Genomic DNA, 19,232 nt, shown 5'->3' with positions numbered 1-19,232 from the left:
TCTTGTTTTCCTTATAATTTCTAGTATTTTGTCCATTTATCGCCTCCGATCTTCCAAACAGTCCCATTTCTACTATGCATTTTATCCGTCAGTATCACGGTAGTGTATACGTAATACCTGTTGTGTGAAATGCACAGATTGTTATCATGACGAGGTTAAGGTAAGGAAACAACTAGTTCCATTATCACTTTTAATTCATGGAGGCGTTCAAAATAGGTACACATTAGTTATTGCTCTATATAATCTTTACCACGCAACTGTGGTGTTTTGTTTTTGTATTGTTGGTGTCTTTAACGCATATTTTACATAACGATCTAGTTCGTCAATACAACCTATCGTTGGGTGAAATGCTGTCTGACATGTTTCATACCGACTGTTATACCGTTCTTGGCACACTGATTTTGACTACGGATAACTCCGTTTACCTGATCAGGATATAGGGATCACGGCGGGTGTGACCGGTCGACAGGGGATACGTACTCCTAGACACCTGATCCCACCTCTGGTGTGTCCAGGAGTCCATGTTTGCCCAACTATCTATTTTGTATTGCTTATAGGAGTTATGAGATTGATCACTGTTCGTTATCTTCACCTTTATACGAGTTATGAGATTGAACACTGTTCGTTATCTTCACCTTTATAGGAGTTATGAGATTGATCACTGTTCGTTGTCTTCACCTCTCATTATAGGAGTTATGAGATTGATCACTGTTCGTTATCTTCACCTTTATATGAGTTATGAGATTGATCACTGTTCGTTATCTTCACCTTTATAGGAGTTATGAGATTGATCACTGTTCGTTATCTTCACCTCTCATTATAGGAGTTATGAGATTGATCACTGTTCGTTATCTTCACCTTAAAAGGAGTTATGAGATTGATCACTGTTCGTTATCTTCACCTTTATAGGAGTTATGAGATTGATCACTGTTCGTTATCTTCACCTTTATAGGAGTTATGAGATTGATCACTGTTCGTTATCTTCACCTTTCATACATGTTGCAGGGGCATGTAATTTTATTATTTTGTGATCAATCATCAGTAATATACCTTTTTTTTTAAAAACCATTCTAATTATGTAGAAGGTACTCTGAAGTTGATACTAAAAAGATGCTGGAGTTTCCAATTGATAATATCCAAGTAGTCTTTGGTAATCAGGTGGAATCCTCGTGGGCACGGGTTGTTATTAGCTGACCTGTTTATGTATTTTATGAGGAAGAATTTTTCTGAAACATCTGCATGAAAGGAAAATAATTCTTGCTGTGGCCTTGAACTCGACATCTAGATACATCGACGATGTTTTACCTATTAACAATATTCACTTTCATTCTTATGTCGATTCGATATATCTCAGTGAAATCGAAATGTACGGATCAAATAAAAAAAACCGCAAAGCAGTATTTTTTCGTAAAACACACCACGGTCTCCTATGTCTGCATGATATTTAGATATTTTACTGAACATAGAGGTTAAAGTCAAATAAGAACTTAACTGAGACAAACAGGGTGACTTCAGATTCTTCATCGTCAACTTCCATATCTATACAGCAATATTAATTCCATTATCATATGAAGTTTATGTCTCTCAACTGACTCGATACGTAAGAACAGGTTCTCTGTATGATCAATCTTAAAATCGAGGAAAGCAATTCACAGATAAGTTAATGATACAGAGGTTTCAACAGTCTTGTTTAAAGTCAGCATTGCACAAATTCTATGGTCGTTATAATGATCTTAATTGCAATACAACCTGTCATTAGATTGATCACTATCTAATTGATAAACCGTTCTTTACATACGGATTATTTCGTTTACCCGATCAAGATATTGGTCTCGCACCAGGTGTGACCGGTCAACAGGGGATGCATACTCCTCCTAGGCATCTGACCCCCACCTCTGATGTGTTCAGGGGTCCGTGTTTGTCCTACCCTCGGTTTTGTATTCTTTATGGGATTTATCATTGTTCGCTATTCTTTTTTCTTTTTTTCAAAATGATACTCCACCTACAGTTGATTTAGTAGAAATGAGGACAGAATATGTACATCAATATTTTTCCTAATGTATATTCACTCGTTTAAGCCTGTTTTTCCGCAATAAATCCCAGATCAATGACTCAGTCACGACAAGGATTCTTGGTTTGATAGCCATAAAATTTTCAATTGATATTATCTAAACTTTCATTATTTCCAAGGAAATATAATGCGCGGTACATTTATATTTGAAGTATGGTGCAATATTTCAGGAAATTGGGCATGAATATCCCTAACTTACAATTGAAAATGTAAAATATAGAATTTTTTGATTTGTTAGGTATTCTCCAAAACATCATAAATTTAAGAAGATACGGAAGTTTAAATGAAAACCAGGAGTACGACTTTACACGGATTCCTAAAGATATAGCAGCATTTTATGTCTTCAAGTCATCCAAGTCACTCGGGTGATCTATGACAACTAGTGGATATCACGAGCAGTGACTAGAAGTGAAAGTAGCAGGTCTTCGTATAAGACCTTAAAAACGAAGGTCACGTTGGCACGAGGAAGGTCCTCACTACTACAACTACTGCACCTTGTAGTAGTTAAAGTGGCCGGTAATTAACACGTTTTATGTAATAGTTAAAAGACGCATATTTAATAGAAATCACAGACGAACACATTGTACAGGCAACTGTTTCGATTTTATATACGTTTACCTTGGGAAAACAATTCCAGGTGAACTTCTATATATTATCTCTAAAGGTCATGCCAATCAGCGACTTCAAAGAACATCTTGAACTGAGCTGCGCCAATTAGTTTTTAATTTTTTATAAATTGATATTTTGTTCCGTTGAGAAGAATAGGTTCAGATTATTGACAAATCTTATCAGATGGAGCACGCTTATTCCACGGATTGCGCATAATTGCAATTGCTACAATTTTGAGTAATCCACCGAATGAGAATGCCGTGCGCCACCTACAGCAGTTCACAAGAGACGATGTAATTGTTTGTTGACACTAACCTGATAAATTCTATTATATCGCATACTTTTGCTATGCTCGGTTTTGACATTGACAACCCAGATCTTGATACACCCGATGAGTTACTAGTAGTACTTGGTACCAAGAGACGGCAACATACATGTACATTGTAACCCATGCTCCATTTTTACTGAATTTATTCGATGATTGGTTGGTTACATATTGTTTAATGTATTAACGTCCCGCTCGAGAATTTTTCACTGATAAGGAGACGTCATAATAGCCGGTGAAGGGCTGCAAAATTTAGGCCAAATTTTGGTGCTTACGGCCTTTGAGCAGGGAGGGGTCTTAATCGTACCACACCTGCTGTGACATAGTGCAGAAAAGGATGGCGCTACACATACAATATACTGTAAACTAGATGATAACAGCAAAACGGAAGTTGGGTCACAAAACATATAGGTACACGGTCACCGAGATTTTCATTTTTTTTTTTAAAAAAATTCTTTTCTATTTATTTTATGTTCCGTGATTTAGTAAAACCTACAAATGACTAATTTTTGTTCAACTCCAAACCACTGTGCATATCTATAAATATATATAATATGTGTGTACCGTTATAGAGTAATATAATGGATGACAAGTACTTGAAAGTTTGGTAAAACCATACTGTTTGTACACACAAACGGAAGTAGACTGAAATGATAAAAATTGAGGAGTAACTGCTGTCATTTTTCCCATCCTAAATTTTCGCGAAAACACGTTTATGTACACGAGAGACTCTTGTAAAAGTACATGGTTTCATATAATAATTACAAATGTGTCGTTGTTAGTAACAATTTCTAATGTCTATTTCTATTTTTTGTTAATGCTGTCAATCAAGGAAAAGCCGGAGCCTAACCAGTATGCCACTTTTGCGACACGAGAGCCAATCATGTCCCAAATTACTTTAGTTTCACCTATTACGGATATGAAGAAAAAAGACGATAAATCTCGAATCTGCCATGCACAACATGACGGAGAGGCCCCCCTCCTCCCACCGAACTATCACAGAACGATCGAAACTTAATCACCGTGGCCTTTGTCTTCCTCCTCCCGATAATTACCCGCCAACGAGACGGGTGAAAAGAGGGACGGGTTAGTGATGCGCGCGTTGTTATAAAAACCAATCATATTCAGCATATGTCGATTACGTTTCACCTCATCACCTTATCTGATTGTAAAGAGAGCCTGCAACGCCAAGAGACGACAATTATTTTATCACATTTCTATGAGAAGCAAACATCCTAAATACTATTTCACGGACAGGACATAATTACAACGACATTTTATTTTTGCTTAACGGGCATCGAAAAGAAATCAAAAGAGGTGCATATTTTACCGATTTTAGTCTTTGATCTCATATCAAAGACGTCCTTGTGATAAATAGGATCTTACGTGTATTTAAACAACTGCTGATCTTATTGGAGGCCTCTTTTCTGCGCCTCAAAGAAGCTAGAATTTTTTTCTTACTAAAAAAGAACTGCAAGAAAAACGTGGACTGATGGAATTAAACAGAAACTACTACCTTATGACTCTGGCGGCGATTCTCGTTTCTTTCATAGCTATACAAGGTAAGTGAAATTCATTTAAAGAATTTTCAGTTTGTATATTTTGTGATTATTTTTAATATTTCGTTTTTATAAGGAGTGAAAAGGTTTCAACAGGAAATACAATCATAGCAGGATGTTATTTTTTGAAAATCTTATTTAAATTACAAATCAATTTAACACATTCACATACAATCTGCAGACCTAGATGTTGGTTAATTTCTGTAATCTGTTTTCGATCATTTTCAACATTTATTCTATTGTTTCATCATTTATTACTTGTTTGTATGGTATGAAAATTAAGTTTAGATAATATTTCCTGTGAGGTATTTCTTGTACAGATAGCACTAAATTACGAGACTTTCGGAGCACATATCTCTTCATTAGTAATAAAAATGAAGACAACACGATTGTTTGAACGCATATCAGAGAGCTTGTTAGCTAAAGAAATGCCGTTGTGGGGAATAAACGGACCGAGGTGACAACTTTAACAGATCTAATGTAAGCCGATATAAAACAATATTATCCTTCGATTCAGTAAATATTAGTTATCGACTCGTCGGGGCTCTGCTAATGACAACACAGGGCATTGAAGATATTTTGCACTTGAGAGGATATCTACGCAAATGACCACATCAAGTGACTGCACAATCTGGAAAAAATCCTGATTATGCTAGCTTCAAAATTGATATTTTAAGGTCCAAATATTGGTACCCTATCAGAAGACGAACAAGTTCTTTAACGAGTCAATGTGATTTAGTTTTCATAAAAATTTACACTAGTTTTGAGATATCTGACAAAGTATTTGTACCCTAGAATGGATAATGGAATATTTACATGTAAGATGATCATTACAGTATGAACATCGATTCCAAATAAATAGATCGCATTTAATGTTTTAAATACGTATCGCAACCTCATATTCTAGATATCGCATTCCAGGTTACAATATAAATTGTTTGCACTTGTATAGGGAAGTTTTGAAAAGGAGGAATGGTCCGATAGTTATCTGTATGTAAATTACAGCAACATGAAATAGCATGTTTATAGACTATTAAAAACACCCTGAAGTAAATTCGCGTATCTGCGTTTCACCTTTGTTGCTGCTATTTTTTTTTTTTATTTTATTATTATTGAATAGTAAATCGCTGATCTAGAAAAAATGGGAATGGATTGCTGAAAACTGGGTTTCATGGACGGAAATCTTGTGGCTTACCGTGTTATTCTCATCTTTAGTTCTTAGAAGAGGTGCGGGCTATAGGCTTCCTCCCATTGCTTTCGACATCTGCCGAAAATACGCCTCAATTTTAAATGCATAGCTCCCTTGGGTGGCGAAATTAAAATCACCAAAGTTGTCAAATTGCATCACCAGATAATTCGACATTCTATGGCTGGTTGCAGTCTCACATCGTATACACCACGAGTGCGCAGTCTCACATCGTATACACCACGAGTGCGCAGTCCAATCGATAAACGCGCGTTCTTCAAATGCGTCACCCTCCCTCCTACAAAGTCCAATGATTGTGTCTTAATAGTTTCGAACGGTGCACTATAATTATACAATGCATACTCAACTATCCCTGCGATACATGTACTAAAGTCTGAAAGTTTTATGCATGCACTCTACCTTATAGTCCGACTATGAATCCATATTCACCAGTCATTTCCTTCCAAGCCTTGTATATACTTGTATCACCGCATGTTTTATGTAAGGAATACGCGATTAACACGTGCCTTTTTGTTACGTGTACTCCGTTACGTCATTACTCGATTTCAAAATAATCTACTGTTGGTTCTACATACTACATAAAATAATGTAAAACTGATTTTTTTTTAAATATCAAAATACTTGCCCCATATTGTGATAACCTGGATCCACCAATGTACTTCGTTGATGTAAGCAATGCAGAAATTTGAAAGTTTTCAGCCGTTTTAATCATAAAGAGGCCAGACCTTTTTTTTCATTTTTACAAAATACCGCCTTGTGTTTCACGAAATTGTAAGTGTTTCTTCTGAACTCTAGAAATTTCCGGATTGGTTTTATGAATTGCACTTTGTACCTCATTTCCCGGACCCAGTTGCACAAGGTTAGTTACGTTAATCTGCCTTAACGCTATATACTTAAAAGCTGTTGATTATCGATGATAATTAATGAGAAAACGAAGGGAAAACCATTTGCAATGAGTAAAGACGAAAATAACCTCACGTAATTTGAAGATAAACAAAGAATATATTCATTTCTAGTTAGTAATTATGACTAAGCAAACATAATGAGTCTGTTTTTTAATATGCACTTACCGAAGGCCTAAATATTTTTATGTTAGTTGCCTTCATACTTTGTTTTAAGCAACTTAAAAATCACCAGGGTCTGACTCGTTTTCCCACCACGGGATCCGGGTTAGAAAAGGTCCTCAGTACCCCTTGCTTGTCGTAAGAGGCGACTAAATGGGGCGGTCCTTCGGATGAGACCGCAAAAACCGAGGCACCGTGTCACAGCGGGTGTGACACGATAAAGATCCCTCCCTGCTCAAAGACTATAAGCGCCGAGCATAGGCCTAAATTTTGCAGCCCTTCACCGGCAATGGTGACGTCTCCATATGAGTGAAATATTCTCGAGTGGGACGTTAAACATTATTCAATCAACCCATCTCCGACCGCCCATGTCCTATTGCAACACTCTAAGTGTGTGTGTGTGTGTGTGTGTGTGTGTGTGTGTGTGTGTGTGTGTGTGTGTGTGTGTTGTTTTACGTCACATTCGAGAATATGTCATTTACATAGGGACGTTACCAGCTGTCTGATTTCATTCTATGAATATTTTATTCACTATAGAAAAGGATTAAACAGCGGGCTATACACATAAAATCGTTGTCTCCATGTATAGTTACATGTCGAGCAGCAAGTAAAAATGGAGACGTCACCAGCTGTAGGTGAAGTACCGCGAAATCGTTACACAGGTCATCCCTATTCTAAAATATCGGAAAGACCCATGGCTTTCACTTCTTCCGCCTTGCGCTTGTCAAAATCTTTTTGTTTGGTTGGGGACCTCTTACATGGAATGCGCACTGCAAGAAATATGTAGTGATATGCATCCTCTGTAGCAACATGGTCAAATTAAACATGTCTCATTTTCACTCCTCTCAACGACCTATATATAGGCCTACCTTATTCATCTCTACGTGTATCCGTCTGTCAAACGACAGACAGATGTGTAATTAATTTGTTTATATCATTCGTTTTGTTTTGAAATTAAGATAGTTTTATAAATCATATCTATGTAATACGCATTCTTCGAGATATCAGCTCTTTTATGACAATTAGATGGCTAGCGCTATTATGCTGGCCTGGGTGCAGATTGTACACATACATGTATATTGTATATTTGCAGCTCGAAGTACACATCGAAATGACTACATGAAGAAATTGTATAGATTAGTGATTAATGTTAATTTAAGGACTGCAATTAACAACTCTTAAAAGCCCTTTAAAACTCACATTTTTAAAGCTATTAGAGATAAAAACTTTAAAGAGACTAAGTGATATTTTATTTCATGTCGAACAGTTTCATAGTCATTTGGAGTATGTAGTCAAGGGCGGATCCAGGAAATGCGGATAGGGGGTTCAACTTTGTGAGGCAGGGGTCTAGGGGCCGCTAGTGGGTCCAGGGCAAATCCTTGATGGGGACCCAGGGGGCGAAGCCCCCGAAAGCTCCTAGATTTTACAGATTTTGTAGGGCTTGAAATATGTCTCCTATGTAGTCATTTTTACTATTTTTTGTAATTTCTAATAAGGTGAAATTAATAAAAGGACTCAAATTTTAAGGGTTTTAGGGGGAAATGTAAAGTCTCCTAATAAAAATAATTCAATAAATCAAAAGATTTTGCCATTTATTTCATTGAGAGTGGAAGAAATTATTTCTTCTTTTATCATTTACATTTTTCTAAACAAGAGACCATGATTTACCTTAAATTTGAAAATTTTCGGCCCCTTAAATCTGCCACTAGTAGTATTAACTACTTCTTAAAAGAAAGATAACTCAGGATATTGAAGTTTATATAGAATACATTTCATACATTATCTTTGTTATATCAATAATCTCATTAACTCACCTGGATACAATGATATAGAATTAATGTTCAATTCTTTATCACAATAGCACATACTACAGAAAAATTGCACAATAGAGGGGGGAGTTTTTTGTCACCTAAGGAACGAAATACACCACCGAAAAAAAATAAAGAAAATAAAAACTGGAAGGACAGCGTGGTATTTCATGGCGTTTCAGCAAAATATTCAACAAATTTCTTATTATCACAATTCCAGAACACTAGTGATTCATTGCTTTGAATAGTTCGGTAAAATGAAAATCTGTAACTGAATTAGATACTTCGAGGATCACAATTCACCGCTCTCTATTATCGCTTGAACTGGTTGTGACAACGAAGTACTTATTGAATGGTAATACTGGTGGTAATCCTACTCAACACCTGACTGCATATATATTACATCAATTGTTTAAATGTCGAAAATGATATATCTGAATATGTGAAAAAACAAATGAAAACTAGGGATCCGCAAACTGATCCCTCCCCCGCGACATTGCTTGTGGTAAGGAAGCAATCATACAAGTACTATTGATATCAGAACTGGGGAATTTGGAATTTCCATCTGATATATTTCATACCTTGTTGTAAGATAGCTTCCAGGGGACAAGAAACTATATCCATGTTGTGAGAGACCGAACAAATAAAACATTTTTCATGTGGTACGACCACTGAACGGGCTGCAATACGTTTAACACCAGTTCAAATATTCCTAAATGGCTAACGGATTTCAATATAATTCGTTCAACACCAGTTCAAATATTCCTAATAACAAACGGATTATAAAATAATCCGTTCAATTCTATTTAAGATATTTTTAATACCAGAATGATTGCGAAATAATCCGTTCAACACCAGTTAAAATATTTTAATAAAAAGTATATTTCAGTCATCTACAGACAGCGTGCCCACACAGGTGCGTGATAGTCGTATTAATTCAAGCATTAGTGACGTTCAATGATCTTTGAAGATTAGTACTAAAATATCTTCATTCTAGGGTTCATCATCCAGGACCAGTCCGGCCATGCCGTTCTTCGAAAGTTTGTTCAAAAATAGTACACGTGCCTTAAAACATCATGCATAATGTTACAATTCATACTGAAAAGGAATTTTAAAAAAAACTTAACCTCACTGCTTTTGAAATCTATTGTTTTTTAATTGTTTTTTAAAATAGTTTTTTGACTTGTGTGTATCCAAGAGAGAAACGATTATCGACCCGTCACTATCTCAAGGTGATGCGCCACAAAACACCCGCGCCTCTCACATCTAAATGTCAAATGCTTGGCATGGAAGTAATAATTCATTTGCTTACCAGAGGGCGCGTTACACAAGCTTCACTTTATAGTATCTGCATCTTGTGGCAAATTAATCACGATGCAAACATTAAAAATGGTAGATAAAAATGTACAATTCATCCAATATGCCATGGAATATGGTAAGCACGCCACTAAAAAGAAATAAATTGACTGTTTAGTTTGAAAAAATGTATAACAGCTGTAAAGTCAACTATTATGTTTTTGGATACACCACGTGCAGCACTTTTATGAATGGGGCTGCGTTTGAGTCTGACCAACTCTTATGTTATCCTGTAAGTGAAATTACTCTTACCTTGTAAAATAGATGAAGCGTTCTACTGCGGTTCTCTGCACGTTCTAGACACGTGAGTTTGTTTATTTGCGTATGGAATTTGGGGGTATATATGGAAGAGATATAGTCTAGAGTTTAGGGAATTTGGAAGAGACATTCAAATGATGTAATATGAATTTGTGGAATTCATTATCAAATGTTGTACAAGAATCTTGTACGAAAGCGTTGATGGACTTGTGTAAAGCGCCCTCTGGTGAGAAAATGATAATCATTATTTATATTTACATCATAAATTTGACACAGCGAAGGTACGATCGAGGCTGGAATCCACCATCTCCCGGTTACTGACTTTACGAATGTGCTATTGTTGTATAACAATCTTGTGCAAAAGCGTCGATGGACTTGTGTAAAGCGCCCTCTGGTGAGAAAATGATAATTACTTATATTTGAGACAGCTAAGGTACGAGCGAGGCCCGAATCCACCATTTCCCGGTTACTGACTTTAGGAGTGTACTATTGTGAATCTAATTCAGTCTGAGATTGAAATATTGCATCACCTTTGAGACAGTGAACATATTTTTTTGGGGTAGCAAAATGTAAAAATTAAAGTTTAAACGCGCGAAACGGTGACAGAGCGAACACTGCAATTCAAGTTACGTGTAACTCACTGTATAAAACGGCTAAAACAATACAAGCAACAAAAAAGGGTCTTGCGAGAAATGAAATAGCAATACCAAATGGTTTGAATCGGAGCAAAATACACATTAGCTTAATGATGATTTGGCAGTCATACAAGAGTATCTCGTGCCGATGATGATTCTTGATCAGGTTATGTTATATATATTAGACAAGTTAAGAGGAGAACGACGAATTATGTTGCTGTCTTTGGCTGCAATTACAGTATTTTATATTGCGTACCATTTCGTAAACAGATCAATTGTAAATACAAAATCGCTTATGTCGTCTGCAGATGACGTTAAACATTGTTAAGATATTTTCTTGAAGAAACAAATGACCCCGAAATTGCACTGAAACGTCTGTCTCCATGACATAATGCACATACCTCTCATCTTTGTGTCTACTTATGATGAAGACAGCTGTCTAATTTTATCTACTAACGTTGGAGTGTGCTTTCTTCCGTTTTAGACAACGGTCTCGCTTAAAGTCAGCATTTCATAGATTCAATACAAACTATCATTACCATGTTATACCGTTCTTTGTATTTTGATTTTAACTACGGATTACCTTTTATCTGATAAAGATAACTGGCTCACGGCGGGTGTGACCGGTCACAAGGGGATGCTTAATCGTCCCGGACACCTGACTCTTCCTCTGGTGTGTCTAGGGGTCTGTATTTACCCTACCCTAGGTTTTGTATTCTTTATAAGATTTAAGTGATTGATCACTGTACGTTATCTACGGTTTTAGAAATATTATCGAAATTGGTTTTTTTTTAAAATTACTTGGTGAGCCTGTTGTTTCGTTGCGTGGAGACCAGTTTCATTAAATTTACCGTTTTCTTAATACATTCATCTATATATGACAAGTGCGTGGATTCTCATGGACTTCTCGTCTTTGCAAATTTCGTTTTTGTTTCTTACTGAGATCATTTGTGAATGATTTATTTGGAAATAAAAACCAGAGGATTTTACGATTTAAACCGGATAATGCCACAATCCAATACATTGATTTAAAGGAAGTGTGATTTGGCGTTGTAGATCGAGATTACGAGCTGCGAAACACCGCTTTAATTCTCTCCTTTTCTAATCAGTCTTGATTGACATCCCATTTAACATTTGGGAATGACTGGTTCCGAGATTTATAGCCCACAAACATAATAGGACCAAGTATCTGGTACAATATATGTCCATTCGCGGCTTTTGACAAATTTATTGAAAATAATATTATTGACAGGAGGTGTTCGATTTCTACGTTTTTAACGGTGGCATCAAATAATCATTTCTATCCTGACACCCATAACCTAACCTTTCTCACTAACACGCAAACACTATACAATCAATCACTAACACGTACTGAATAAATCGTAAATAAGTTTTTGTTGCCGACTTATTTGCAACAGTAACAATAATATAATATGAACGAGAAAGTTCATTAAGTTCAGGAATTCAAATAATAACATTCTCAATATGATGTCCATCCCCTGATACGATTTACATCAATAGTTCAACAAAGACAATGGATTGGATTCTTTGGGAAAAATCACATTACGGGCACAAAACGTTAACTTTAATCGCAGTCGCATTTTCAAATTGGATTATGAGAGGCATTTAAAAAAAATTATCATGCATGGTATCATGTCTAGGTAACAGTAACAAACATCTATTTCGTTACCATTGAGAGCTAGTCATACATTGTTTGTTGGTATTTTTTTAAAAGAAAGAAGTCCACAGTATATTCTTGTTTTAATTCCCTCCGAAAAACACCATACTCCCAGTTCCTGGCCATGGGTCTAGTGTGGGAAAAAAATCAAACTTGAAGAATCTCGTGTATACGATGTTCTCATGTTGCACTCAAGTATTAATTTGTGCCATAACATTGCACGACCATGGGTGCACCATATTCTTTTATGAAATACATCCTATTCATATATTTTTAAAAACAAATCCTCAACATTTACCTTCTAGGAAGGTAAGATTGTATACCTCAATTTCAAGCAGTAGCTGTTGAAAACCGAACGAAAAAGCTCGACTCCGATGGAGAAATTCCAGGATTATTTTGCCACGGTCATGTCTTAGCGCGTCTACTATCAAAGCGAGGCAAAAAAATGCGGCTTGGGGTAATTCATGGAGTGGAGTGGAGTCATGGAGTTGTGGAGTGGAGTCAATGAATAAAATGTTCATGTTTATCATGTATGAATTATACATTTACAAACCATAACACGGGGGGGGGGGGGGGGGGGGGGGCACACATGTAACTCTAAGAATGTCAAAGGTTTCTTAATGAAAATCAAATATAAGTATTCAAAAAATATATAATTTATTTATAACATCTTTTATAAACCAGTATACTTTCAAAAACTGAGAAAATACATGTAAAAACAAATCTATATTTAATGGAAAAAAAATCAACACATACTTGATGCTCTTCATTTTTATTTCAGATATTACTTAACCCCCCCCCCCCTAGATAAATAAATACATAACTAGCCAAACAAAGAAGATAAATTGAAAAAACGTTCATGTAATGTCTTACACTGCTGTGGAGAGAGGCTAAAACCCTCCCATTTTAATCTGTCTCATGTGCTACCCAATAAAATACTAGATTTACTCCTGTCAATTGATCAATAATATTGATAGGTTATATCAATCTATAATTGATAAAAAAAAATCCTCAGCTATTTTAATAAACACACATGAATAGGAAATGCCATTGCCAAGACCAAGACCATGCATTACACAGTGTTAAAATGATGAAGTGATTATCTAACATTGCAGGTCATAAATTTGAACTCATTCTTGGCGCTTCTGACAGGAACATTTTCCTCCCACCTAAGGGGATGAAGGGGCTTTGACAGATGTGTGTGCAACTAAAGTAGAACAAACAGATTGAACCAAATTCCAACACACCTATTTGTACCGGATGAGGGTGTTGAGTTACATTAATCTAAAATAAAGAGTGACAGTTGGGGGACAGTAAAGTTATGAAGCACAGAGACTCCTCTCCATGACTCCACGACTCCAACTCCGCTCCACTCCATAAATTACCCCAAGCCAAAAAGTGCGCACTGTAAGATAATAGACCATTGGATACTGGGTTCATATCTATCTGTGGGAAGCGGGGATCGGTCTTGAGGATGAGACTAAACGCATTGAGGCAATGTTTTCTCCTTTTGATACCAACAATCCTCTGAAACCATTAAGTACATTTTTTTAATTAAACGTTACCATGTTTGGTAATGATATATACCTCATAACCTCCACTGTACACAGATGGCGCTGATGTTCGGTTCGCAACGGTCGATCCGGGTTCGATCTAATAAAGACAATATTGTGGGACTGCAGTATGATTTACAATATATGTAAAACAGCAGAATGCAATGTGAGCATATCCTTCATTGTTCACAACAGCAAACGTACATGTACAAAGGTGGAACATAATACAAAAAGAATATTGTATTTACGTTTAAAAATAAGAAAACAAGTTTATTAAAAAAAATTCTTTGATAAATTTTTTTAACAACATTGAGTTAAAATATTGTTGCGTAATTAATCAAATAGTTGGATTTGGAAAGGGGAAACTTGACTTAGCAAACGTCCCGGGCTGCTAGACGCAAGTGACCTGAATTATTTATCGCTCATCAGAATGCCATTGAAATAAGACAACTACCTTAAGTTAAAACTTCATAGGCCGAATTGAATTTGGAATCAGCAAACTCAAGCTTTCATGGATAAGATGATTCTTGTTGTTCTGAATTTTTTTTTTTTCAGCATTAAATGGACTACATTAAAGTCAGTTTGGGATAACGCTCGTTGTCAAATAAAAAAAAACCCAGGAAAATAAAAGCTTTTGGCAAATATAGCGCATTTTCAATGGTTTTAATTTTGTTCTTGAGCACCTACATGCATCAGTCAAATAAATTGAAATCAAACACACAATTTGATACTAATGTTGAAATTACGGGTTATAATTATTCCCGAGGCCTTTCAGTGTCTCATTCAAGTAATAAAATAATGAAACAGAGATAGTCTTCTGGAAATGAAACAGAAAATTATTTTGGCGCAGTATGCTCATTTTAACAACGAGAAATAGTGTCAAGCGATAAATCTTAATCTTTTGCAAAGTTTAAGCATTTCGAATAAATCTTGAGGCATTTGTGCGTCAACAAAAACGCAGGCTATCTTTCACGGTGTGCCGTCCACGAAACCCGAGGATTAGGACTACTTCTTATTAGAGGCGGAAATAGACAAAAGGCATCTATTAACGATAATGATTACTTCCCGATTTCTCATTTGTCCTGTATTAATTCGTACGTTGCAATCCGTTGTATCAAGTTTCCTGTTTTCGCCATCTTGGTTTAATTTTTACCCTCCGTAAAATTATCGTTTACTTGCTGATTGTCTTTTGATCATGCAAAAATTTGATTAAATCTTTGTTTTTGCGACAGGCAAACGAGTCGATGTTTCTCTTTCTCTCTCCATATGGGTTCATTTTTGAGCCCCCCACAGAATAATCATTTACTCGCCGATTGTCATGCATGCAAAATATGAAATTTTGATTTGCCTTTGTGACAGGGAAACGAGTGCTCTTTTTTGAATACGTAAGATATTTCTTGGATCTGTTTTATTTTAACTGTTTATTTGATGAAAAGGGTGAAGCTAACGAACAGTGGCCATTTTCATAAATCCTATAATGAATACAACTCCGAGGTGGGATCGGGTGTCTCCGAAGAGTAAGCATTCCCTGTTGACAGGTCACACCTGCCGTGAGCCCTATGTACTGATGAGGTAAACAGAGTAATTCGTAGTCAAAACAGTACATGTTAAACCTTCTTTATATAGAACGGCTTAACAATTGGTATAAAACATGTCCGACAACATCCTACCTAATAATGACTTGTTGTTATTTGCATATTAAATCATTATAATGATTGTGCGTTTTGATGCTGGTAATCTTAGAAAAGTTTTATATCGCAAGTTGAATTTATCAAACATATGGTGTTGAAAATGGAAACCGCAGTTCTTATTTGCATGTCTACAAACCGATGTTTTGCATACTAAATTATATAAAAGCTTCACTAATCCTCAAAAAATCATTTCACCCTCAAAAGATCATATCACCCTCGGACTTATCTACAAGGGTATGTTTTTCACCGGGTGAATAAACCGCCCTATACCCTTCACTAACATGCAAATATATATTGTCAAGTTCCTGCAATATTGACCCTACTACTTCATTTAAAATGTTATATTTAGAAATACTTGTGTTAACACATTGCGTTGAATTTTGAATTATTTGTGAGAGTGTTGAGGATGGGGAGGAGAGGGATTGAAGACATATTGTTTCTGATCAGGAATGCTTTTTGAGTTTCCATTTTAACACTGTTTACATGTATAACATTTGAACTTACAAAATTACAACTTCATATTTAGTGAACTGAGAATTCATGGTATATAATACATTAAGATAAAAAGGTAGAGGCATTGTACATGTGGGTCATATGTCCAGTTTTTCCTCTATAGCCGGGACGTAGTGTTTCTAACAATACACCCTAATTTACAAATACATTATAAATTTTAAACATGCCATTAGTCCTGTAAACTTGATTTTTAAAGATCGTTTTATTATGTTTTAGGTTCCTCTGGGTTTTCATTATCAGAAGATAGACCGTTACAGACGAATGAAGACGACACTCTCTTAAACTTGATCACAGGGATGTACAGTAAAAATCTTCATAAAAGCGACGTGGAATCGCTAAAACGAAGTCAAGGCTGGGCAATATCGTATGGGAAAAGAGCATCGCCTGGCTGGTCTATAGCGTACGGCAAGCGAGACCCAATAGATGACCTTCAAGAATATTCGAACACGAGGCCCAAGTATTTCATCACCAAACGTGCTACTCCTCTAGCTATGACAAGGGTGAATTCCTGGAACCCTACACCAAACAAACGACAGCAAGGTTGGCATATTGCATACGGAAAAAGATTTGTTACACCTCTATATCGATAGACGAGTTCCCGAGTGAAAATTAAGTTAAAACATCATATTCTGAACACTGAATTTCGAGCTGATTTTGTCATAAGAAAACCCGAGGTTGTCATCAAGAAATTAATTAGCACGTAGCGTGCTATCTCAGTTTACATGTTCAAATCACTGTATCCTCAGAATCGTCAAAGCTTGTTAGCAAATTTGACCACGTCCTTACTTTTCTGAATGGGAATGAATTTATCGACGATTTCAAAGTGACTTTAAGCTAAATTGTTTTTCCATTTTCTTATATTTGGATTATTAATCAGTTGGATGCCGCGTCTTCTGAATAGACATGTACCTGTGATTTTTCTGGTTGTCTGAATGCCATCAATCAATTTAGATTCTATAAATGAAATATTTCTACTCATAAGATCTTGGTGAAAATATTTTTCTTTCATTGTTCATCTTAATATTCATGGAACAAGTCTGGTTGAAATAAATTTACAATGCACCGTCCAAAAGAGATGTAGTTGAGATTTTCTCCTTGGAGTAAACTCTAATACTGTAATTGAAAATGGCTAAAGGGTGCTTTTTTGATACAGACCAAAGTTCAAACAGAGTTTAAGAACACCATTGTCAGTTATTTGCGAGTTATCATATAAATTTGAGCATTTGCAGAGTGTGATGTGGAATAATTTTTATATGATATTCTAAAATAAGATATTTCTAAAATTATCCTTGTGTGTTGTTTCTTAAAATCCCGCAGATCAATAAACAAAAAAGCTTCTAGACCTATTGCTAACGCAGTTGCAATGGGAATAATTTAATATAACAAAGATGCAATATATTCGCCTTGAAAAAAAGAGTAATAAATGATTAATAAAATACAAAATACATTATAAAAGGAAAATATCTTGTAGAAATCGTGCAAAACGAAGACGATATGTTTGTATAACATATATTTTCCTTCTCCCATTTTCTTTCATTTGTCTTTGCACATTAAGTTGGTGACGATTGAGTACAGGGTTCAATGCTATATGCAAAAAAAAAGTTCCGATGCCCTTTACCTTGGGCCATGAACATCATTAGGGGAGTCTCCTAGTCGTACCCAAACTGCCTACAAAGTTTGATGACCATCACGCAAGAATTTCTCTCGTCATCGGTTCAACAACTATTACTAGAAAATCCCTGATTATTGACCTGATCAATGCAGATCATCTGCTAAATGTAGTTAAGACCAACCTATGTATTAAAATCAACGTCTTTATTAAAAGGGTTGGTTGGTTGTATATTATTTAACATCCCTGTCGAGAAAAATAAAGTGGGATGTTGGTTGTATAATGTTTAACGTCCTTCTCTACAATCCCCCCCCAATACGGAAACGTCACCACTGCCGGTGAAGGGCTGCAAAATGTAGGCCTATGCTCGGCGCGTACAGCCTTTGAACAATAAGGGATCTTTATATTGCCGCACCTGCTGCGACACGAGGCCTCGGTTTTTGCGGTTGACGTGGGAAATAGACAGTATATTATTAACAAATTCTATTTCAAGCGATTACTTCTTATATAGACTACAATGCAGGTATATGTCAATGATGAATGAACCCGCGAGAGACATTCTTACCGTGCCCTCAGTAAATCAGAAGTTACAATGATACCAGATTGACAAATTGTTTTGTATCCGATCAAACGACTCACTTCGCCCTCTAATTTGTCTTCATACATCAGAAATATGAATTATTCAGCTAGATGCTTTTGAAATCGTCTTGAAAGCTTTTTCAGTACTACAGGCTCAAAAATCCTCGCACGGTTGATAACGGCAGGTAGAACAGGGCTGGATATATATAACCTACAAATGATTGCATAATTAAATTTTACCTGTACAACGCAATTTGATTGGTTCATTTCACTATATTAACATTTTTTATATTGTATAAACTGAGTTGACGTTAAGGAAGTACGTTCACCAACTTAAGAGTATAACAAACTAACATGGTGTATATATAGGTAATGGCGTTAGATAAATATCTTATGCAATGTATATTACAAGAATAAGTCGAAATTTTAAGTTCATCCTTGAATGATTGAAATGTGAAGATAACGAACTGTGATCAATCTAATTAACTCCAATATATCTGTATAATGAACATATATTACGCGCGCATTCTTCACACATGGTCGGAAAGAAAAACTTGGCGTCGGTAAAATTTGGCATTGAGTTCATGGACTGTCGATATAGGAATAAGGACCTATGCGACTAAATTCATTATGCTAGACCATATGTAATAAAAACCCAACTAAAGGTAGTTAGATATGCAGAGATCCAAGAATTGGTGGGAAAGTAGTGGTATGCTA

At 35.9% G+C, this 19,232-nt stretch overlaps 1 protein-coding gene across 1 annotated transcript; it reads left to right on the top strand.

Moving 5' to 3' along the window:
* The first annotated feature begins 4,145 nt into the window (after positions 1–4,145).
* LOC125646179 (uncharacterized) lies at positions 4,146–17,613 on the top strand. The gene is made up of 2 exons (XM_048872358.2): positions 4,146–4,567; positions 16,544–17,613. Exons 1-2 carry the CDS (start codon positions 4,498–4,500, stop codon positions 16,915–16,917), a joined length of 444 nt encoding a protein of 147 aa, XP_048728315.1. The 5' UTR covers positions 4,146–4,497; the 3' UTR covers positions 16,918–17,613.
* Positions 17,614–19,232: the final 1,619 nt, after the last annotated feature.

The sequence above is a fragment of the Ostrea edulis genome, chromosome 6, assembly GCF_947568905.1.
Source record: "Ostrea edulis chromosome 6, xbOstEdul1.1, whole genome shotgun sequence".
Classification (NCBI taxonomy): Eukaryota; Metazoa; Mollusca; class Bivalvia; order Ostreida; family Ostreidae; genus Ostrea; species Ostrea edulis.
The sequence above is the reverse complement of the archived record's forward strand: the minus strand, read 5'-3'. Positions and strand labels throughout refer to the sequence as shown.

Excerpts from the sequence above, each read along its gene's own strand:
- LOC125646179 (XM_048872358.2), top strand. The coding sequence starts at position 4,498 with ATGGAATTAAACAGAAACTACTACCTTATGACTCTGGCGGCGATTCTC. Across the intron at positions 4,568-16,543 it reads TTCTTTCATAGCTATACAAG|GTTCCTCTGGGTTTTCATTA; the intron begins GTAAGTGAAATT and ends ATTATGTTTTAG.